Source organism: Lytechinus variegatus, chromosome 14 (genome assembly GCF_018143015.1).
Source record: "Lytechinus variegatus isolate NC3 chromosome 14, Lvar_3.0, whole genome shotgun sequence".
NCBI lineage: Eukaryota > Metazoa > Echinodermata > Echinoidea > Temnopleuroida > Toxopneustidae > Lytechinus > Lytechinus variegatus.
Window position 1 is genome coordinate 8,451,450 of NC_054753.1, and position 25,052 is coordinate 8,476,501.

The 25,052-nt window shown below is 35.2% G+C and overlaps 1 protein-coding gene across 1 annotated transcript; it reads left to right on the plus strand.

Moving 5' to 3' along the window:
- Positions 1 to 43: 43 nt before the first annotated feature.
- LOC121427393 lies at positions 44 to 15,754 on the plus strand. The gene is made up of 9 exons (XM_041623760.1): positions 44 to 293; positions 2,125 to 2,332; positions 3,632 to 3,777; positions 4,384 to 4,510; positions 5,661 to 5,719; positions 11,772 to 11,888; positions 13,942 to 14,028; positions 14,568 to 14,718; positions 15,492 to 15,754. Exons 1-9 carry the CDS (start codon positions 174 to 176, stop codon positions 15,539 to 15,541), a joined length of 1,065 nt encoding a protein of 354 aa, XP_041479694.1. The 5' UTR covers positions 44 to 173; the 3' UTR covers positions 15,542 to 15,754.
- The last annotated feature ends 9,298 nt before the right edge of the window (positions 15,755 to 25,052 follow it).

The following is a 25,052-nucleotide window of genomic DNA, read 5'->3' on the forward strand; positions in this document are numbered from 1 at the left end:
GTACGCAGCTAGCTAGCTAGGTGGATTATATCCGATCAGGCTGTGTAATCTCGTGACAGATCCTCGGGCTGTGGATTTTATAAACGTATGTAAATATTAAACATTTCTCATATAGGAGGCAAAGTTAAATCATAAAAACGGCTCTTTACGCTTTAGGTGTTGCTGTCGACAAGATGGCGGCTAAAGGGGAGGCCAAAAATCCCGAACCTGCAGCAGCAGAAGGAGCAATTACCTTCGAGGATTTGGGGATTCCGACAGGGGATCGTGGAGTTGTCCGTACACCGGTAGGACAGGTAAGAATGACGGGGAATCGCCGGCTTGGGGTCTGGCTGAACTGAACCCCAATTTCCAAGCGGCTTCGCGGCCGCGGTGCATTGTGGCAGATCAGTGATATTGATAAAAAGGGAAAATTCACCCTTGACGAAAAATTTGTTTTGAAAATATAAAGATATTGGTGAAGGTTTGAGGAAAAACCGTCATCCATTTTGTTTATCATGTTTATGATGTTGTTTGACTTTGAACATGTTGTTGAACTTGAATGAACTTTTTTGACTTCTTTTGAATCATACAACTTGAGCCTCAACTTTAAGCGGGGGGACATGTCCCCCCCTTAAATGTGTGTTTTCCCCCTTAAAATTTAGGTTGATGACCTTTTTTTTTTTTTTTTTTTTGCTTGTCAAAAATTTTTGGTTGGCAACTACTAAAATTTAGGTTGATAACCTTTTTTGGGGGCGCTTGTCAAATTTTTTACCTGTGTCCATCCCAAAATTTCAGGTGGACACCCCCTAAATTTTTGGGCTTCCGCCGCCAATGTTTCACACCCATACCTATTTGATTTCTGATGAAAGACAAAAATATGTTGGTCATCATGAATCATTAAAAAATTGAAATTCACATCATACACGGCCCAACTGCTCGTGTAGACTATTTGAATTTGAAGTATTTTGACATGTGACATCTTTCATATTCAATATTGTGAATATGATTCATGAATATGATGTCACATGTCAAAAAACTTCAAATTCAAAATAACTATAAATGAGCAGTTGGGCTGTGTATGATGTGAATTTCAATTTTTTAGTGGTTCATGATGACTAAAATATTTTTATCTTTCAGAAACAGGTATGAAATTATTTGTCTGTTGATGTGATGATAATCGAAGGTAGGTCTACAATTAATGACTATTTTCATTATTTTAAAGAAAATGACATTTCATTGATTTTTTAAATAATAGGTCTATTCATGACACATGGAAACCTGCTTGCATACGAGGTCACAAATAAAGAATATTAAACAAGTTTACAATAAATTTTTTAATCTTTGATCATGGATTTTTCTCAAACCAATATTTTTTTTCTGCTAATTTTTATGAGAAACTTATGAGGTCTAAGTTACATTCACAAAAGCACAATAAATTTGTTGCATTTTATAAGCCTACTTAACTAAATTACTTACTAAAGGACAAGTCCACCCCAACAAAAACTTGATTTGAAAAAAGACAAATTCAACAAGCATAACACTGAAATTTTCATCAAAATCGGATGTAAAATAAGAAAGTTATGACATTTTAAACTTTCGCTTCATTTTACAAACAGTTATATGCACATCTCGGTCGGTATGCAAATGAGGGAACTGATGACATCACTCACTGTTTCTTTTGTATTTTATTACATGAAATATGAAATATTTTGATTTTCTCTTCATTGTCATGTGGAATGAAGTTTCATTCCTCCCTGTACACATAGAATTCCATTATTTTAACATTTTGTGCTTCAGGCAAGGAGGTCCTAATAATTAATCAAATTTAAAAAAATTGAAATATTGTATAATTCAAACAATAAAAAAACAAAAGAAATAGTGAGTGAGTGACATCATCGACTCTCTCATTCGGATGTAACTGGCTTGTTCATATAACTATTTTGTTAAAAATAAGTGAAACTTTGAAATGTCATACATGTAGCTTTCTCATTTTACATCCGATTTAATGATGAAATTTTTAGCATTGTGCTTGTCTGAATTTTTTCTATTGATTCAAATCAACATTTTTCTGAGGTGGACTTGACCTTTAATGCTAAACTTATTTTATATTCTAACTTTATAAATTATTTATTATCACCTCGATAGCGGAGATCCTTGAAGGATGTTACAACCTTGGAATGGATCTTTCTTGTTCTCTCATCCGTGAGTATCGTGGTGGTCATTGCCCTCACCATCATCCGGCTCGTAGAACTGCTCAAAGACTCGGAAGTAGCCCAGCCCACACCAACCCCAACATCATCGGCATCAGACTCGACTGATACAGTGTTTGCTATCTTACTGCTCTTCAATGCAAGTAATTAAAGACACAATTTTATATCTTCATTCCCCCATTAATTTTTGTTCACCTTGGGCCTCTATAATATGAAATATAAAAGCTTAATAAAGTCATTATGTAGATTGTGGATTGTGACGATAACAGATTCATTTATATTGTGTTATTATATCTATTTGTCAAGTGTTTTAAAGATTGGTTTAAATAAAAAGTGCTATAATGTATAACCTTAACATAATATTTAGAATATCTTAGAAATATACAACAATACGAAAAGTTTAGAAATAGCTTGAAAACACATTTGTTCACCATGTTGTAAACAAGTAATGTAAGAACCTGGTGCTCTCCCCTTCATCTCCACTCCTTTTGTAAAAAGCGCTTAGAGATACCTGGTATGCAACTTTGCTTATGTATTTTGCGCTATACAAAAACGTTTCATTATTATTATTATTAGGTTTCATGAATGTGTACATGTACAATGTAAATGTAATCCTTAGGCCATGTAACATAACAAAAATGAATTGTACATTTGAGTAAGTTAGCACATGATTGCATAATTATATATCTTTTTTAGTAAAGGACCCCTATCTAAACAAGATTGCAGGCACAGATTTAGGCTTTTATTTTTTTACTCTCTTTCTTAAGGGCAACTTATATTTAGCCGTATTTAATCAGTATTTATGGTGCATGTATTCTCAAAATTGGCAAATGACAATAGCAGTATTATTTTCTCTCATGGCCACATGTATTTTTAAAATTAAATTCAACATGGTAGAAATAAGCGATTGATAGATAATGTCTTTGCAAGTTGAAAATTTCAAAATTTGAGTGTGTTAATGGATTTTGAACTTTCATGTGCATTGCTGGTTGAAAGGGATTTTGGTATTATCTTCATTTACATGTTATACAGTACATACATTGTAGATCCAATGAATGAAAGATGGGGATACCTAGTATGCGACAGGTGTTTTGGTGGAAGCTTCCGCCAGGCCTACATGTACTAGTAGTCATCATTGCTAGCAATTAATAATAGCTACCATTCATGACTCCGTGGTCCAGTTCTTAATGATGTTTTGAGGGCATAACAGGTCTGCAGTGAACAGAAATAACAGTAAATTATCTCAAATTCACTCAAGAACACGCATAAATTAATTAATCAGGGACTCAGAATCAAATTTTCCATTGGAAGTTACAATTAATGGCAAATTTACCTTAATTGCAAGTTTCATGCAGGGAAGCTCTGTCCTTTGCAAAATTTTTCCAATGGCATTGATCCTTGTCCATTTCTTTGATTTGTCTTTGTTTGATTTTTGTTCCCAGTTTACATCTTATTTTATGTTCTGAATGGCGTGTTTGGAGAACGAGCAAACGAACTGCTCATATTTGTTGCTGGGATTTGCATCGTCCTTGTATATTGCATCATCAACTATTTCCAACCAGGAACAACATCTCAACAAGTTAAATTGGTAGGTATACAATTTCCCTGATTTGAGGGGGGAGGTCATTGGTGGCAGAGGCCAAAAATTGAGGGGGGTCAATCAATTTCTTATGCATTTCCTGGTTTTTTAACCTTTTGTTTTTCTTTGTCTTTTTTCACCAGATTTATTGCACATTTTTTTTGAGGCATAATTATGCTAAAATTAATTGATTTCAGCTGTTTGAAATAAAAATAATCATATCTTTATGAATAAAATGAGAAAACTCAATTTGCAATGACTTTGTACACAAAATCACGATTAGGAACAATTTTTCGTCAGACATGCACTTAGAAATGTTGTGTAATTTTGGAACCGCGTACCTGGGTGTCATAAATTTGATCTCAAAAGATGCGCGAGACTTTTAATCTTAGATGTTCAGTCATATGACTTAGTGGGATTCATGGAAATAAACAATTTGTTATTTAACACCGGCAAAAGTTTATTAATCTTGTTTTGCCACTCATTTTCTAGTCATCCGAAAGGTTTTATTTTAGGAACAGCTTTTTGAAATACTTGTACCCTTGACAGACATTGCATGGGCTATACTACAGGATATAATCACACAAAATGTATCATTTTCATTATTGTTCACAGGCTCGTTTAATACTCATCAGTGCAGCTGGCCCAGTACTTGGCATAATGGCCTTATATATCGCATACAGATATTACGACTCAAGAAATCTCATATTTAGAACGGTCGGGGCCAACATCGAATTACAAGGTTAGATAATTATTAGGCTCATAAATAAAGGTAGTATTTATTAGGTACATGGAAATTAACATTCATGCAGATGAGGTGCTTGTTCAATAGACAGTTTGATGATAAGGTTTTAAAAATTAACGACCTTTTTTTCTTAATTGTGGAGGCATACTGGTCTAGTGGTTTGGACTCTTGCCTTTCAAATTGAGGGTTGTGGGGTCAAATCCCAGCTGTCAGTTTCATTTAACCAAAATTTTGTTGTCAATTTGATGCACTAAAAAAATTATTGACAATGTCAGGATGAATTTGCCCTTTTAACCTTTTACAAAAATACTCACTCTGTTTCATTTCAATGTAACATGTTTCTAAATTTAGACATATTTTTAGCCCCTTTAGGTGAAACTTGCATGTTATATCATGTGCCCTGTGAAAAGCAAACAAACAATCTTAAAGATTGTGACTCTTTGGATAGGTTTCTCGTGGAGCATAAGCTTTGCATTAATAATAAATAGTAATTGACATAATATACATCTGTAGAGTATGTTTCTATGTTTGCAAAGCGTGACTCTGTTAGCTTACCTACTTCAATTGATTTATCATTTTATTTGACTTAATTCTACATGTACATTACATACAGCCGCTGAAAAATATACCTTCACCTCAAAATGAAAGTATTTTGCCTAATAAATCACATTTTCTTGGTCATCTGATGTTTTGATCAAGATTATGGTTTCCTGTCACTTACTACATCCTGTTCAAGTTTCCTTGTAAAGTTTTTTTCAATTTTTGTGATAATTTACAAATTCATGCAAAATGCACAATATATCTAGTGTACTTATCAATGTCTTCCCAATTTAGATTCTAATCTAAGTTTAACTTACACATATCTACATGTATCCCCTTCTGTCCCTCTGTCTCTTCTTTTCTTTGTTTGACTTTTTGCCTCTTTATCTATCTACCCCTTTGTCTTTCTGTCTAGCTGTCTGACTCTCTTTGTATGTTTGTGTCCCTCTGCCTCTTTTTTCTGTTTTCCTATCTATTTTCTCTCCATTCTCTGTGTGTCTTTGTGTGTGTATGTCTCTTTCTCTTTCTCCCTCCTTCCCTCTCTCTGTTCATTTCTCTTTTTTTTCCTTCCGGGTATCTCTCTCTCTCTTGTTATTTCTTTATGCAGATATGTGCCAGTACATGTTTCTTTGTGAATCACTACTGAAATTTGATTTTCAGCTTGAGGTATGTATGTTAGATATTGTATAGATTTCTATTAGAAACTTAGCATTATCAATGAAAACAATATCATAATTCCTCTTCTTTTCTGCCCCAGTGAAGGTACTTTCAACTTATATGATTTAAAGGAGAAGTTCACCCTGAAGAAAACTTTGTTGTAAAAATAGCAGAAAAAAATAGTAAAATTTTTGGTGAAGGTTTGAGGAAAATCCGTTCAAGAGTATGAAAGTTATTAGAGTTCAAAGTTTTGGATTTGTGACATAAACGGGCAGCTGCCCCATGTGTTATGTAATATAAAATGCATGAATTTCAAACTTTGTATGGTTCCTGATGACTTAATTTTGTTTTCTATTCATGATCTGGTGTGAAATGATTTGTTTATTGTTATACAAAAGGTACAGTGAATACCATTTTCAATTTTCTGAGAAAATGACATTCCATTGATTTTTTACTATTCGCTATGTAGGAATGCTGCTCGCATATGACGTCACAAATCAAATAATTGGAATTCTAATAACATTTTGATTATTTGATGAATTTTTCTCAAACCTGTTGCAATAATTTGTTATTATTTTCTCTGGTATTTTTACAATAAACTTTCTGTCAGGGTGAACTTCCCCTTTAACTAATGGTGGTGATAGCAATGGAAATAATAAAAAGGATATTGATAATTATAATCATAATTATAATGATATTATTAGGAGGAGAAGGGGAGGGGGAGAAGGAAGAGGGCAGAGGAGGGGAGGCAGACAGTCAAAAAATATATTTTCATAGTTTGTTATTATTATTATTATTCATTATTATTCTTTTTATTATTAGTAGTATTTTATTTTATTTATTTTTTTTTTTTTGGGGGGGGCTACTTTTCACATCTTACTGCCTAAATCTGCAACATTAGGTAAGCTTTTAACATTGCAATGAATGAGGGTTTCCAGGTCTCTTTTGAGCATTTCAGGGGGCAAACTCGCACTCAGCCCTGAGGCACGTGTAATTTTTGCCCTTGAGGAAGAGGATGATAATAATGATAACAATGCATGCAATGATACATTGCATCAGGAAATATTTATATATGCACTGTTTGTTGATGCATGTGACCTCCCACCCCAAAACCAACAATAGGTCACTCAGAATATTTTTATTTTGTTAAGCTAGAAAGAGCACATCCTTGAATATAACTTGCAAAATTGACAACTATAGCCCATACAAGTACTTGAATGAATGTAAAAATAGATATATCAGTGAGAGCTTCAAAGAGTATTAAGGAAAAAACAAGGTTTGAAGTTTCGGGTTTACTATTAAAAGCATGTGATGTGCACACTTGACAAATTTAGTGAAGCTTCCAAGCAGTCAGAAAAAAAATTATGTCAGGGAAACTCTTGTATCTCATCTTTTTTATAACTTGACGATTTCATATTTTACAGTACATGGAATTACTCTTTCAGATTATCTCATTTTCATATACTTTATAAAGGCCAAATTCCTATTTTGGCAATTTACAGAGAACCTTCCGTGGCAGCTTTTTGTTGGTTTTGGTGTGGCTGGTCGGTAACATAATGAAAAACAATTTTTCAATACATTAGAAGTTTACGCATATATACTGAGTTCAAGTTCAAGTTCAAATTTATTTAAACCAATCAAAACAAGAGACATTACATAGTTTAACAAAAATGAGAATACATGATAGGTTTGGGAGTAACATTTTACATGTACTTAATTCATTTTCAGATAATACTTTGTTAATATACCAGCATTATATCTCAAATCTTCACCGCATTGCTCAATATACATACCTAAAACACAATCGCCAGCTATTTGTTAGGACAAAAGTAGGAAATATTGATGACCTTGTGATAGATGCTGGTACCATTGCTGTAATACTGCACCAGGTGTAGACAGATTACTTGATATAGTGTGTCCCAGAAAAAAATAAGACCGTAATTCAGTGTAGTTTTGGCTATCATGATCATGAATTGGGTTCATAAGATGTACATGAATTGATAAGAACCACTTTCTGTTGTTCTAACTAAAGTCATGCAGGCATTAAAAACGCTGCGATTGGGTTCAAATGAAAGGAGAGATGCATATCTTTTCATTGATGTGTATCTCGTTAAGCAAATTTGTGATCATGATAGCAAAAAATAATGCAGAATTACAATTGTTTTTTTCTGGGTTGCACTGTATAGCCACTTGGTCTAATCAGGAAGTTATTTATGGGAAGGAATTGTAACTCTTTTTTATATGCGAAATTCATTGATTGGTTCTGAAGCTTACAATAGGTTTCAAATCATTCCACTCAAGTGGCTTTTAAGTTCCATGTTCTTTTTCTATGGTGATTTTCAGAAGCCCAGTATCGGTTTAAAATTTATCAAAATGTTGGTCAAATTGCAGTATGAATTTTTCAGCTCATGAATGGTGTATGTAAAAAATAAGACCCCCACACATTTTCTCAAATAAATTACTGTAAGCACTCTGCTTCATCTCATGATTGTGTACCAGATTCGATCAAATTAAAAATTAGTTCCTCACAAAAATTTATTTTTTTTATTTTGTTCCAATCATATGTGTAAGTTCAACATGCTGTCATTTAATCCTTCATTACATTCTTTTGTATATTAAGGTATTTTGCTTGTACTTGTTTCTGCATGTTGTTTGTATTTTTGAAGTTGAAATGAGTTTGAAATTCAGAAAGTTTGTAATTGCTTGTGACAGTTGATAAGAAATCATTAAAGGGATTGCGAACAATAGGAGTTGTTAAACAAATTATAATTTCCTCCTATAAAAGCCTCTTAATTTACTATCTATTGTCCACGGCGGACGGCATTTGAATAGTAATGAGTCAGAAAGAAGAGGATCGAGGGTATTTGAATTCGTGGCTTAGCCGTGAACCAGAATAGCCTGGTGGTTGAGTCGCTGCCCGGAAAGGATTAGATGGCAGGTTCGAATCCCTCTGGTTCCAATTTTTTCTGACTTATGATTTATGATTTTCATACAGATCGAGCATAATACTGATCTTATGACTTTTCAAAATTCACAAAAAATGCTTCTTTATTGTTGACCGATTTTGAATTTTTTGCTTGCATTTTGGAGAGCTTTATGAGGCTCACCAAACTTCTACACAGAATTTTTTAATTTTGACTAGAACAATTCTTATGCTAATTTATGCGAAATTAATTTATGCATATTTTTAAAAATTCACATAAAATGCTACTTCTATTTTATTTGTCAACCGATTTTGATTTTTTTTCTTCAACCTGTAGAGCTTCATGAGGTTCACCAATCTTCTATACAGAATTTTAAAATTTTGATTAGAACAATTTTTATGCTAATTTATGCATATTTTGAAAAATTCACATAAAATGCTTTATTTGTTGACTGATTTTGTTTTTTTTCTTCCATCTGAAAGAGCTTCATGAGGTTCACCAATCTTCACAGAATTTTGAAATTTTGACTAGAACAATTTTTATGCTAATTTATGGGAAATTAATTTATTCATATTTTTAAAAATTCACATAAAATGCTTTTTCTTCTTTAATTGTTGACCGATTTTTACTTTTTTTCTTCTTCCATTTTTTAGAACTTTATGAGGTTCACCAAACTTCTACACAGAATTACAAAGAAATGTTTTTTCTTCTTCATTTGTTGATCAATTTCAATTTTGTTTGCTTTATATAATAGCTCGAGGTGGTGATACAAAATTTTAACATAGAATTTTGAAACTCATTAAATATGCTAATTTTATTCATATATTTTCAAAACTCACAAAAATTACTTATTTATTTGTTGATTGAGTTTGGTTATTTTTGTTCCATCTGAGAGCTACATTAGGTTCACCAAGGTTCTACACAGAGTTAAGAAACTTGACTAGATAATTATTAATACTTAATTCATATGAAATTTATTCATAGATCACAAAAAATGCTTCTATGTCATTTCTTCATCAATTTCAATTCTATATCCTCAATTTATGTCACCAATATAATTCACTACAGTGTCAACTGGGCTGAAATTTAAATTGTGTTAATTTTGTTGGAAGATGCCGGATGAGCTCCACATCATTGGTGTGCTAGTTTTAGAGATTGTTTTGTGTAGCTTACCCTACAGTATGTAGGCTTGCACATTGTATATATATGCATATATTGTATACACACCGGTACACACAAGTCATGTTCAATGCCATGTACTTATGATTTGTGTGACTATTGTAGGGAACAATATATACTTACATTAGACTTTGACCCTACTTGAATCAATGTTCAAACTCCCGGTACTGTGTGAGGTTACTTTCTTTTTGTTCATTATTGTATGAAATTTGGTATGGAGAAGAGGGAAGGATAGAAACCGAAAGAAATTAAGAATGAGGTTGGGGTGCAGAAAGAGAAAGGTCTATAGCATAGAAATAATGAATGTTTATGAGTGCAATTGACAAAATACTTCATGAGGTGAAAGATTGAAAGATCCATTCAATGAGGCGACGCCGAGTTCAATGGATCGTTCATTTCATCTTTCACCGAATGAAGTATTCTGTTCATTGCACGAATGAAAGAACATTCATTATTGACACTTAAAACTAGATTATTTTTATCAATTTTGATGCAAAAGTGATCATGCAATGCGAATTCGGTCTGTTGATTGTCGCGTACATGACGTATGTCGCGTACAAATGCGCGCATGCAATGGACAAAATTGTATGGATCCAAAATTGCACGATGAATGGATCCTAAATTGCATGGTCGATGGCGTACATGTAGTTGTGAAATGGGAGGGGGGGGTAAGACATCCTAATGAATGTGCATGGAAAAGGACCTGAATCATTTTGTATTCTTTTGATTATGCGTTCTCTGTTAGAACCGCCCACACCCTCTCTCTCTTCTATGCCTATATAGTGTTCCATAAACTAGGCCTTTTAAAGTGTTTCATAAACTTGGCTTATGTGCACATATGATATTGATTGAAGTTGATAAAAAAAAATGGAAGGAGTATTCATTGAAAAGAAGATGGTAGCAAAATGAAAAAGAAATAATTTTTGAAGTTGCATAAAAAGTGATGGTATTACCCTCCCTCCCACCTCACCCATATACATATTCACAAGTAGTGCAAGAGCTTTTCATAACAAAAGGGGAATGAAACCTTTGAGCAAGTAGGCTTATGTTGAAACAGAAAAATCAAAGAATAACAAAGAAAGTTTGAGAAAAATCGGACAAATAATGAGAAAGTTATGAGCATTTGAAAATTGCAATTACTAATGCTATGGAGATCCTCCCGTTCACAATGTGACAAGGATGTGTGATGTCACATGTGAACAACTTTCCGTTTGATGGACTATAAAATACACCCAAAATGTCACTTTTTGTTTTTTATGGTGATACAAACTCTTTATCCATGATGTATTCTTTAAATATCTGTATTACATGCCCTCTTATAGAAAGAACACATGATCTACTGATAGATGTGATAAAAGAGGCAGTTTAAGTGAAATATATACTAAATTATTGGGGAGAGTTGTTCACAAGTGACATCACACATCCTTATTGCATTGCCAATGTGAGGATCTCCATAGCATTAGTGATCATAATATTCAAATGCTCATAACTTTCTCATTATATGTCAGATTTTTCTCAAACTTTTGTTGATCTGTTTCTTTGATTTATGTGTTTTCACACAAGCTATCTTGTTCCAAAGGTTTCATTCTCCTTTAATTATTTCTGAACATATGAGCTAGATATGACCTCTTCAGCCCAAGTGAAAGTGACTGGTATTGGGAGGGTACCCAGAGTCCAAGACATTTATAAAACATAAGTAAATATCGTGCATTACGAATGAAATGAGAAATATTACAATGATTTCATGAATATTACGTAATTGGGGAAAATATAGCATGTATTCTTTTGATTTTGAGGCTTCTTATTTTCAAGTGTAATTTTTTGTTGCCCTCGTTTTCTTGTAGTGATACTTCTCTATATGATTGAACAATAGTGTTTTAATGATTATTAAGAATAAATTGAATTTGAATTTGATTTGTTTATTTTCTCTATTTGTTATTAATTCATTTTAATCCTAGGTCAGTATAGTTATTCTTATCCTGGAAGATCTAATAGCAGTCTCCTTGTTTGAAAAGCTCATCATTGGTTTCGGTGTGGCCTATGGCGTGATATGGGCTCTCATTGGATTTTTATCGGTAAGTTGCTTTTAGAAAGGTTTATGATTATGAGAATATGCATTCCTCCCAATACATTTAAAAAAAGAAATGGTATATGATATTGATTATTTGTGGATCAGTGCACATTGTACTTTAAAGGCAAATTCCAGCTTTAAGCAGTCAACCTTCAAAAAAATCTTTGTTGTAGTTTCTGTCATGAGCGCCCAGCTGAGGCGGATACCGGCGCTATACAAGAACCCATCATCATCATCATCTGCTTTAATTTTTTTCTGTTTTCATCAATAGCAACAGGGGGTAGCACCATGATTTATTGACGGGGGGTTGGGGAGGGGGGTAGGCGAGGGTGCGAGATGACCGAACATTGATATTGCTTTTTTTCTTTAATAAAATTGAGAAATTGATCTTGTATCGTAACTGTGATCTTTTTGTTAGCTGTTTCTTCCTCCATTTTTTGAGATCATTTTTTTGCACAACCTGAAAAGTCTCGGGGGGGGGGGGGGTGAATAGTCTATAGACCTTTCTCTTTGTAACCTTGCCCCCCATGGTGCTGACCCTTAGGTGTGCAAATGAAGTACACTCCTTGGATGGTATTTTGATAGCCATTGTTTGTTTTAACCTGAGTTAACTTATGGAGTGCTAGTTGTCAACTTGTATAGAGTGCCACTTGTCAACTCATTCACCAATTAAAAATCATTCTTATCGGTCATCCTGCTACAAAAATTTGTCAAAATTTATTTGACATGTGAAATGGGATGATTGAGAAAATATAAATATATGATGAATTTTATTCAATTATTAGTACATTTTGATTCCAGCATTCCATAAAATTATAACATTTTATAGTGATAATCTTCAATTGCACATGCAAAGATATTGCTCATTTATTCCAAATTTATATGGGAGATAACCTTTTGGAATAACAGTGTTATCAAGGGTTAAAGGACAAGTCCACCCCAACAAAAAGATGATTTGAATAAAAGGAGAAAAATCCAACAAGCAAAACACTGAAAACTTCATCAAAATCAGATGTAAAATAAGAAAGTTATGACATTTTAAGGTTTCGCTTAATTTCACAAACAGTTACCGGTATATGCACATCCTGGTCGGTATGCAAATTGGCAGACTGATGCTGTCACCCACTCACTATATCTTTTGTATTTTATTATATGAAATGTGAAAAAAAATCAAATTTTTACCTCATTGTCATGTGAAACAAAATTTTATTCCTTGTGAACATGTGGAATTACCATTATTTTAAGTTTATGGTTGAGTCAAGTTGGTCCTAATTGTTAAATCTGTAAAAATTGAATTTTGTATAATTCAAACAATAAAAAAAACAGTGAGTGATGGACATCATCGACTGTCTCATTTACATGTCACTGAGTTCTGCATATCACTGTTTTGTGAAAAATAAGCGAAACTTCAAAATGTCATAACTTTCTTATTTTACATCAAATTTTGATGAAATTTTCAGTGTTATACTAGTTTGATTTTTCTCTTTTTATTCAAATCAACATTTTTCTGGGGTGGACTTGACCTTTAATCTTAAAAATGTTGTCCTCCAAAATGACTTCTCTTGGATGTAGTTCAACACGTCATGACTATTGCTCTGTTATTTTGTGATTACACGGTTCTGGGGCAAGTTTCATAACACTTGTTACTGAACAAATTGGTGACAAACTAGCTTTCATCCAATCAAAATTTTAAGAGATTACACCAGTTACTTACAATTTGCCATTGCTAAAATCCTTGATAATAACCTTGTGTAATAGGGGAGACCGGGACTGGTTGGAACATGGGATAAGTTGAAACATTGTAGTATTCTTTAACACCTGTAAAGTAAATTTATGCAATACTGCCCTTAATTTCACATTATTGATAATACAACAGTTGTATTTAGCAATAAATTGAGGGCAGTATTGCATAAATTTATTTTACAGGTGTTAAAGAAAATTACAATGTTTCAACTTACCCCATGTTCCAACTAACCCCGGTCTCCCCTACATCATACATGTATGTTTCCTAATATTTGTCATTGATATGTTAACAATCATACTTGTTTTTATTACAGTTACGGTATGAAAACAAGCATCTCACGTGGATATTTTTTGCAACAAGCATCTTTGAGCCCGCCTATATCATCTACAAAATAGTTATAGTAAGTATGAACCTGGCGCATATACCTGTAGGTATTCTTGTTTTTTTATTGACAGCACCATTAAAAAATCAATCAACAACCACTGACACCTTTTGATTTGAGGGGCAGCATACAAGCTATAGGAAGGATAATAGTTTTTTGCATTAAAGAAAAATGGCACGACCTCATATCCATGTATTGTACAGTACACCCCTCCCCCCAAATATACATAAAATGAATAAATAAGTAAATAAATAAATAAGTGAATAAATGAATGAATAAATACATAAATAAATGAATGAATGAATGAATGAATAAATAAAAAGTAATGATAGTAAATGAATAAAGAAAAGCAAATGCATTTCTTTTTCCTGGGAAGTATTGTATAATTAACCTATTTTTCACAATCTTTTAAGCTCCACCCCCAAAGAAAAATCTCTAAGAGGGCGTGTCATAGATTTGTTCATGAAGTTCAGAATTTTTTCTACAAATGACTATAAAATGAAACTGCCATGTCATATACATGACGTGTCTTGTTTTGTCTTCAATCTTATCCCCAGGTTGCTCAAGACGATACCGCTGTCCCAAGCCTACGGCTTCTGAACTATGCCATACTAGTCTGTTCAGTCCTTGGTCTGCTTGTTAGGATAGCCGTTGTCCTGTGCATGTCAAAGGTGTATTCAAACTTTGGAAAGGGACTCAAGGAGAAAGGTTGGTCATCCATAAACTTTTCTTTTATGATAGTAATAGTAACAAAAATAATAATGATGATATTCCACTTGTATATAGCTCTTAATACATTGGAAGGACATCTCTAAGCATGTTACAGATATATTGAATTACCCCACTCATCGGGTACTGGCGTGCCAGCATACAATGCATTTACTTGCATTCCAACAACACAATTGTTAGGCATGCTACATAGACTTTCGCATCCTAAGGCATACCCATTTAGCACCTGGTTGGAGAGTGGCAAAGTGTGGATTGGCACTTTGCCAAAGAATGCTAGGCTGCGATAGGATTTTGATTTGCAAAATAACTACTGTGATAAACTTGTTTGACAAATAATGCTGTTGTGTGAATGCGTATGTCTTTGAATAGCTGTTTCGCACAGGAGCGTAACAAAATTTTCCAAAATTATGCACACAATTGGCATATATTACATGGTGATGCTAAAGTCACCAAATCACATGAGATAATGGTGCTGTGATTAAGATGGTGTTGATGATGATACTGGTGATGATGATGATGGGGATGGTGGTGGTGATGATGATGATGATGATAATGATGATGATGATGATGATGTTGGGGGGTGGTGGTGATAGTCATGATGATTATGATTATGATAGTGATGATGATGGGGGTGGTGGTGGTGGTGATGATGATGATGATGGGGGTGGTGATAATGATGATGATGAATATGTAAATCATCTCTCAACTATCTAAACCTCTGCATATTTGTATCTTTATCCTCATCTTCACAGCATTTGGTGATGAACCTGATGGCGATACCCAACCTATTCACTCCTCATGATCCAGATAACTTTGAGGACAGTCACCCAGTGCCATAGACCTGTTATCTGTGGGAATCACTTGGTTTTAATACTTGTATTGACCTTTTTGGGGGGAGCTTCAGAGATCAATCACCATATACCAATCAAGGTTCATTAATCAATAGACAGTCAGCTAGTGCCTTTGACCTGTCACTTGTGGGATTCAGTTGGTTTACATACCAGTATCGACCTTTCGCATTACGCGAATCCTGTGTTTAAAAAATACCCCATCAGCTTATAACACAGGAACTCCATTGCCTTGCGTGTTGTGTCAATGGGAGATCAGGTGGGGTATTTGAAACCCCAATTTCAGATTTTGGGAGAGCTCTCGTTTAAACTGGGGTGGGGTTCATCTGACTGCTGATAATGCCTTGCGTGTTAGTCAATGGGATCTCAAGTGGGGTATTGACACCCCAATTTCAGTTTTTTGGGAAAGTTGCATTTCTCGCGTTTAAACTGGGGTGGGGTCGACTGCTGCGCTGCTGATAAGAGCCGATAACACCGATGCCTGCCACCACAACAGGCTGATGAACAGCATGGAGTGGGATTGCAGCTGTCCTTGTTACGTAATAGTATAAACAAACTCTTCAGAGCTTCCTGGCTGACATTAATCTTGAAAGAATGAATTTGTATTCTATTTGTTTTAGGACATTAGCATATCTAAAAACGATTCGGAATTTAGATGAAGATCGACATGAAATTTTGAACGATGCAAAATGACCCACAATTGCCGAAATAACAATAAGTTTAAAAAAATCACCCTCTCTCTCTCTTGCTCTCTCCCTCTCTCTCTCTGACAGGCCTTATGAAGGTCAATTCTCCTTGGGGGAAGGTGGATTATCTGGGAGAGTGCGTGGTTGTTTACTTAAGGATAAACATTCCTTGTTGATATCGGGGATGGGGGGGGGCGGCGAGTGAAAGTAGCTTGGAATTTGAAATTGGGGTGTCAGATGAGATCCATTTTTAAACACAAATTTTCGTAATGTGCAAAACTTGAGAGATCAAACCTGCTGTATGAAGACCAATCAAGGGTTGTTGAGCTAGAGACAGTCATCCAGTGCCTCAGACTAGACACCTTGAGGAATCACACAGTTTACATCGGTACTGGTAATAATAATAATAATGCTCAATTCTTGTATAGCGCATCACACATAGCATACCATGTCCCTATGCGCTTAAAGAAGAAATAGTGAAAGGTATATAAGAATAAAGTAATCGAGATATTTAGATTGGACCATTGGTTCAAAGTTAGTTTTTTATGCATTGAAAAGATATGTCTTGAGGGATCTCCTGAATGTACATAAATCACTTTGATATCTCATTGAATTCGGTAAAGCATTCCAGAGGACAGCAGAGGCATGAGTAAAAGCACGCTCACCATATGACTTTGTAAAGACAGAGGGAACAACAAATAATGCTTTTGAGCTTGATCTAAGATTTCGGGATGGCTGGTAATATGAAACCAAATCGAGTAAATAGGACGGGGCAATTTTATAAAAACAGTTGTGTGCAAACACTAGAAGTTTGAATACAATCCGGGAACGGACAGGGAGCCAATGTAATTCTCTGAGAACTGGAGTAATTGCTTCATACTTGCGTGTTCGTGTTACTAATCTCGCAGCTGAATTTTGAATGGTTTGCAGTTTTTTAATTTGTTTAATAGGTAGTCAATACTTGTCCTTCAATACCCACCAATTGAAGGACAAGTCCACCTCAACAAAAAAGTTGGTATTAAACTTAAGGAAAATTGGGAGATTAAAACTATGTTTGAAGACCTATCATGGGTTAGAGAGCATTTGGTCTCTACAGGCAGGTGGCATTTTGGAACAGGTAATTTTTAGCTCTGTAAGTATACCCACCAATTGAAGGACAAGTCCACCTCAACAAAAAGTTGATTTGAATAAAAAGAGAAAAATCCAACAAGCAAAACACTGAAAACTTCATCAAAATCAGATGTAAAATAAGAAAGTTATGACATTTTAAAGTTTTGCTTCATTTTACAGAACAATTATATGCACATCCTGGTCGGTATGCAAAGGAGAAGACTAATGACGCCATCCAATCACTATTTCTTTTGTATTCTATTATATAAATATTCTAATTTTCTCATTGTCAAGTGAAATAACGCTTGATTCCTCCATGAACAGTTTGAATTAGCATTGCTGAAAACTAAATATGATTCAGTCTAGTTGGTCCCTATTGTCAAATATGTGAAAAATGAAATGTTGTATAATTCAAACAATAAAAAACAAAAGAAATAGTGAGTGATGGACATCATTGACTGTCTCATTTGCATGTCACTGAGTTGTGCATCACTGTTATGTGAAAAATAAGTGAAACTTTAAAATGTCATAACTTTCTTATTTTACATCTGATTATGATGAAATTTTCAGCATTATGCTATGATATTTCTCTATTTATTCAAACCAACATTTCTCTGGGATGGACTTGACCTTTAAAAACCAATAGAGAAACCAGTGGAAACCTCTATGCAGTCTTTATACATGTAGATCAATAATCCTTATGAAAAGATGGTCACCAATATTAGAGCTGTTAATGATGTAACGATGTCTCCAAAGTTTACCAGAATATTAATTGGTTATTGGACATTTCTTTCAAAAAATATTTGTTTACTTTCACTGTTGTTGCGGTTGTGATTTACATCAAATATTTCACTGTTTATGTTTATATATTTACTTGGTAAATCTTCCTCAATTCAGCCATTGGTTGTGATGACATGATGATAAAACCTTCAATTCAAATTCAATTCAATAAGTAATACTGACAATTGCTCAAAGCGTTCGCAGACTTTGCCTAAGAATTTCTTGATGGTACACCAAGTGCGCTTTCCCCCAAAACTGTGTCTGTTACAGGCATTTCCAATGCTTTTCACACAAAGTCTGGGATCAGCAAATAGTTATCAACTCCTCATGAATGCCGATGCCGTCTGACTTTAACATTGCATTCTTCATACTATTGTAATATTCACCATGAAAGGGGGTTGATTCTGTGGTCAAAACGCACAAACAGCTTTTCGGTTCATGTTGTCAAATACTCTTCATATAGATTTTTTTAACATCAGAGTCATATGAGGGTTAAAAACTGAAGTTGGACATGATCGCTGTTAAATATGGCAGGCCATTTCAGTTTTCCCTTAGAGTGAATATAAATTCTTGAAATATGAATGCCAGCAATATTGTTATGAATGATCAGTCATAATTTTTTTGCCTTTTTTTTAATTTGTCAATCTTTAATTTGGCGTGTAGTTTGTAATCATTCCCCTTGTCGCGTATGTGAAAACGGTTACAGCCCGATAGACCGCGGGTCCGATAGACCGCGGGTCCGTTAGACCGCGGGTCCGATAGACCGCGGGCCCGATAGACCGCGGGCCCGATAGACCGCGGGTCCGATAGTCCGCGGTGTGTGTAAAATTATGATCAGGACAACATAGTGAAATCCATGTCATCAAGAGGTCAAAAGGTCATTGATACGAGTCCATGGGGTTCTATAACGATGACCCACAAGACAAATCGCCCCCTGACATCTACTTCAAGGAAAATATTATCTCCATATTTTAATCGTCGGCAGGCGCGGATCCAGGAGGGGGCCGAGCCGGCCCCAGCCCCCCTATTTTTTGACAACCTGCAGAAAAAAAGTGTACTCTTTACTTTGATAGAAACTACGAAAAACAGAAAGAAAGGTGAGAAAGGGGTATTTTACCCATGATGGTTAATTTACAGCCTCGTAACGACCGGCCCGACCCCGAAAGGATACCCCCAAAAAGGTGAGGGGAAGAATTGGAAAATAGACTTTATATAAAATTTTTCGCTCGCGCTCGCATTGCCTGTGTAATGAATCCCATTCAAGAGGGTTAAATGACACTAATATATAACCAATATATATACAATATATTCATTTCTGATATCAATTTGCACACAATTTTTTTAGCTCGCACATCAAGCTTTCATTATTTTGTTTGATTTACACAAATTGTTAATGTGTATCAAAATGTTCAGCTCGCCCTGCGCGCTCGCATTGTTTGATTTGTGAGAAACCTATGCTCTTTGGAAATTCTTACCAAAATTTGTAAAAATGCTCCTTTATCATGTCAGTATATCAAAAAAATAAGCTCATGCTTCGTGCTCGCATTTAATTGTTTGAGACACACAGCTTGTTTATTTAAATAAAAACGCGCTTAGACTGTTCCTTTTTTTTCAGGTCGGAATATCAGAAATTTTGAACTCGCGCTTCGCACTCTCATTATTCAATTGGTGATACTTGTATCCTCTTCATTCATCAATATTAAAACAGTCCTAATTGAGTCACTTTTCACGTTACTATATGATAAAATTTCGGCTCGCGCTTCGCATTGTTTAGTCGGATACTTATCTTTGTTCATGATTATAAAAACTGCTCTGAATCTTCAGTTCTAAGGACATAAAATATCAAAGATTTTTAGCTCGCGCTTCGCGCTCGCATTATATATTAAGACCACATGAGATACGTTATATTGTTTATAGAAATAAATACTAACATATACTTAAAACTTCAGTCTTTAGTTAGGACTACCCCCTGAAAAACCATCAAAAAAAAGAAGCCAGATTGTAGCGGCCAATCAAAAAAATGTTGATCAAAATATTTTTCGCCCCCCCCCCCTATTGGCGAAAGCTGGATCCGCCCGTGGTCGGGGACTGTTACACCCCCCCCCCCCCCGGAAATATGCCCTCTAGGCGCCATACGGAGCCTCTAAAATGCCATCGACTTGACGACATGTCGACTAAATAAGCTAATTATTTCCGCATGGCGAGATACGTTATCCTGCCAAGTCAGTTCACTTATAAAAAGTTATATGTCAACATGGCTAGATATTGTATCTTGCCAAGTCGACTTAAATATGTTACATGTGATGTCAACATGGCGATATATCGGGATTCTTGCCGGGACTTGTACACTTCATATCTTGCCATGTGGACATATCGACTTGACAAGATAGAATATATCACTATGTCGAAATAATAAGCTTATTAATTACTTTAATAGGCGGCGGAAGCGGGGAGGGCTTTCCCCCCTAAATTTTAGGTGGGAGGACGGTCCCCCCTAAATTTTCAGTTGAGAACCTTTTTTTGGTCGTCAATTTCTTTTCTACTTCCCCCCCCCCCTAAATTGAGGTAGACCACCCTAGAATATTTTGCCCCCCCCCCCCTAATTTTGGTTGATAACCTTCTTTTTTTTCCTTGTCAAAATATTTTGGTGGTCCCTCCTAAAATTTTGGTTGATTTGCTTGTCAATTTTTTACCTGTGTCCATACCAAAATTTCAGGTGGATCCCCCTAAATGTTTTGCCTTCGGCCGCCAATGATTAATTACGACATGGTAAGATAAAGTACCACACCATGTCGTCACGTTAAGGCATTTTCACAATTACTAGTATTATTTTCATAATTATCTGGGGTAATTGTCTGGAGAGTAAATTTCCGGGGGGGGGGGGGTAACAGCCCCCGGCGGTAAAAAATATGGGGATAATATTTTCCTTGAAGTAGTTGTCAGGGGGTGATTGCCCTAATTGGGTTATTGTTATAGAACCCAGGCGCGGATTCAGGATTTCAAGGGGAGGGAGGGGGAGTAAATTTGATCTGATGTTTTGCGCCCATGTGTACTTTTCGAAAAATGGCGCCCACTACCTCCCGGCCAGGCTAACTTAAATTATCTTATAATCACATTAAAAATAAAAATAAAGACCACTTTTTAATGTGTTCTTGAAAAAAAACCATGAATACATAAATACCAAATGGTAGGTGAGACACAGGGGCGGTTCCAGCCTTCGCCAATGGGGGGGGGGCGGAAATTTGTTTCAGCCATATTTTCCCCGATCGGCAGCTCGAAGATAATTTTTGTTTGTTTCTTTGAAGGGGTAGTCCTCATTAGTCACTTCTTGGCTTTATTCTTATAAATCAATACATAATATCATAATCCTCATTTATATGATGCGAGCGCGAAGCGCGAACTAATTTTTGGGGAAATTTTATGTATTTTTTTTCCTAAAATTTGAACTGATTCTGGGCAATGTTTGTTTTCCTGAAAAAGACATGTATGCAACTTAATAATTACTACGAACGCAAAGCGCGAAGGGAAATGAACTGATGAAAAGGATACCTGTTAAAGTAGCATTTAACAATCAAATAATGCGAGCGCGAAGCGCGAGCTGAATCTTTTTGAAATTTACACCCAAAGAAAGGAAATTCTAAGCACTTTTTTTTTAACTCAAGCAGAATAGGTATATGAGTAAACAATTAAAGCAAGCGCGAAGCGCGAGCGGAAAATTTCTAGATTTAGTCCTATAATATTTACTGAACGAGACACTCGATTTATTCATGATTTGTAAATCCTAAAAAATTAATATTAATAATGCGAGCGCAAAACGCGAGCAAAAAAAAATTATACGTTTTAAACTGGTACCTGTTAAGGACTGCTTGCACTTAGCCATGAAGGCGTCACATATTTCAACAATCAAAAATGCGAGCGCGAAGCGCGAGCTGAAAATTCTTGAACTTTTTAAAAGAAAGAATGGAAAATTTCAATCAGTTTTTGTAATCGTGAACAGGATAGCTATGTAATTTAACGATTGATGCGAGTGCGAAGCGCGAGCAGAAAAAAAAATGAGATTTAGACCTAAAAGTGGGCCACTCTGTTCATGTTTTGTAAATCATCAAAAGGATGAGTAATATGGCGTCTTCCTACATTAATATTACGAGCACAAAGCGCGAGAATTTTTTTTTTTTGATATTGTGATCTGAAACTAGATAATGATTTAAATTAGAGAACAAGTTGGGTATCTGAATAAACATGCGCGAGCGTGTTTCATATTTAGACCTAGAATCTAGGCATTCTAAATACAACTTTAATCATGAAAATCATGAAACTTTGATAGTCCGATCTGAAAAAAAGAGCAGCTTTATATTTCTAGCACTTTGTTGAAAAATTGTAAGGTGGATATGGATCGCACTTAAAAGAGAGCTGATATTATTATTACTTTGAGTTTTGACATAGGACCGGGACATCCTTACGACATGCCATCATATGAAAATGATGACTATCTTCCTATTCATCTTAATAAGCGCGAGATGAAACAAAGGGACAATTTAATTATTAAATTGATATCATATTTATTAATGCCTAATGAGGGCGCGAAATCTGATGATATCATGGCATAAAACTGGACATTTTACTTTTGTGAGTATGAATTGGATGCATCGTTTTATATATTTTTAACCATTAATGCGAGCGCAAGTCGCGAGCTATAATTTTTGATAAACTGTCACGAAAAGGGGATTTTAAGTAGTTTGTTGTATAAACAATATTGAAACATTTATATAACTCGCCAATCAAAATGCGAGCATGCAGCGCTCTAGCTGATGCGCCTTAACAATCATACCAGAAAAGGGATATTTTGACAACTTTATGGATTACACGAAAATATATGTACCTGATAAATCAAAATTTGCGAGCGCGTAGCGCAAGCAGCAAATGTTAACATTCAAACCATAAAATTGACATTTTTACAAAGCACTTTTTAAAAACCAATTGTAAATTACACAACATAATGAAAGTTCGATTTCCGAGGTGAAATATGTGTTGTATATTGACTTCCAAACTTGATATTCGAACTCCATATTGAACAAGATATGTAAATCACCTAATAGGCAATGTGAGCGCGAAGCGCGAGCGAAAGTTTTATATAGTTGCACGAAAGACTCTTTTTATTTTCCAAGTCTTCCCCTCATCTTATTTTATGCCTTCGTCGTCCTTCTCTTCCTTTTCTCCTCTCTTTTTCCTCCTTTTTTCCTTCTTTCTTTCCTTTTTTTTTCTTTTTTGCTCCGCCAAGAGGGGGGGGAGGGGAGCTCGGCCCCCTGGATCCGCCTATGGGGACAAGGGGCGGGGAAAAAAAGGTTATCATCGCCAAAGTAAGGTCATCTCGTCCCAAATACATGTTTTATTCCGATTTAGAATGATGTATTTCTATGATTATCAAAGACCAAAATAGTAGGGGGACATTTGATATTGTGTCTACCCTACTATTTTGAGTAGGTGGGATTTCCGCCCATGATGTAATATCAATGGGAGCGCGAAGCACGAGTGATTTTGGGAGGTTTCAATTTGGTTTAACTTCTCACCAGAGTAGGCCCTACTAGAATATTGTGAACAGGAGCTGTAGTTTCTATACTGTTGTTTTAGTATACCCTTCAATATCAATGATAACCTCTAGGAAATATGCAATCTCGACTAATTATCCTCATCAGTGGCGTATTTATTCAGCATGGGTGCAGGAGGGGGGGGGGGCTGAGGGCACCAAGATAAAAAATAAATGAAATGGGGGGGGGGTAGACGTTAAAGAAAATCTGAGATTTTATTCTTGATAAACACATTGAGGTATCTCACAAGGCCTAAATAAATAATGAGAACGCGAAGCGTGATCTGATTTTTTTTTAGAATTTTCCTGTATTTTATCCTGAAAGCCTAAGTCAGGGGCGGACCCAGCTTCCGCCAATAGGGGGAGGGGCCATTTTTTTCACCCATATTTTCCCCGATCGGCCGCTCAAAGTTGATTTGTCCAGGTTCCGTAATGAACCAACAATTTCGAGGGGGCTCGATATGGCGTATCGCATAAAATTAATAAGAAGTTGGCAGTGAGCGTAGCGAGCAAGCAAATATGTTGACACTTTTATTACAAAAATACAAGGTTGTGATAGATTTTGACATAATATTTGGAAAATAATAGTATATTTCATCCTAATCCCTTTCCTTTTCTCTCTATTTTTTCTTAGCCTTGATTCTCTCTTTTTTGTTGGGGGGGGCAAACGCACATGTCCTAACAGTCATTTCCTAGCAGAAATGTTAAATATTATGGACTGGTCGAAAAGTTAGTCATCAAGACGATACATATTTCAACGATTAACTGAAAATTTTTGATATTCCAACCTAAAAAGATGAGATTTCAAATCCCCCAATGGGACATTCGACATTCATTTTCATCTCTCCTTTTCTTATCTTTCGTCCCATCTTTCTCTCTTTTTAATATTATTCTCTTCCTATCTTTTCTTCTTCTTTTCCTTTCTTTTCTTTTCTTTCTTTTCCCTCTTCCTCTTTTTTTCTCTTTCCCCCATTACTTATCCCTCTTTTTATTTCTTTCCTTTTTCCTTTTTTCTCTTTTATTTTTTTTCTTCTCTCCCTCCCCCTTACACTCTCTCTCTTGTTATTCTCTTCTTTTCCCCTCTTCCTCTATCTCTCTTTTTTCTTATCTTTCTTCCCATCTTCCTCTCCATTTAAATATTCTTCTCTTCCTTCCTTTTTTTTTTCTTCTTCTTTTCCTCCTTTTCCTTTCTCCTAGCTTTCTTTTCTTCTCTTCCTTTTCCCCTCCTCTCTTTTTTCTCTTCTTTCCCCCTGTTCTTCTCCCTTTTTCTTTGTCTTTCCTTTCCCCCTCTTAGTTTCTTTTCTA

What these genes read in the sequence shown, in the direction of transcription:
- LOC121427393 (XM_041623760.1), top strand. Translation starts at nt 174, where the DNA reads ATGGCGGCTAAAGGGGAGGCCAAAAATCCCGAACCTGCAGCAGCAGAA. An exon ending in TCCGTACACCGGTAGGACAG is followed by an intron (nt 294 to 2,124) that starts GTAAGAATGACG and finishes TCACCTCGATAG; the next exon opens with CGGAGATCCTTGAAGGATGT. An exon ending in CTCTCATTGGATTTTTATCG is followed by an intron (nt 11,889 to 13,941) that starts GTAAGTTGCTTT and finishes TTTTTATTACAG; the next exon opens with TTACGGTATGAAAACAAGCA.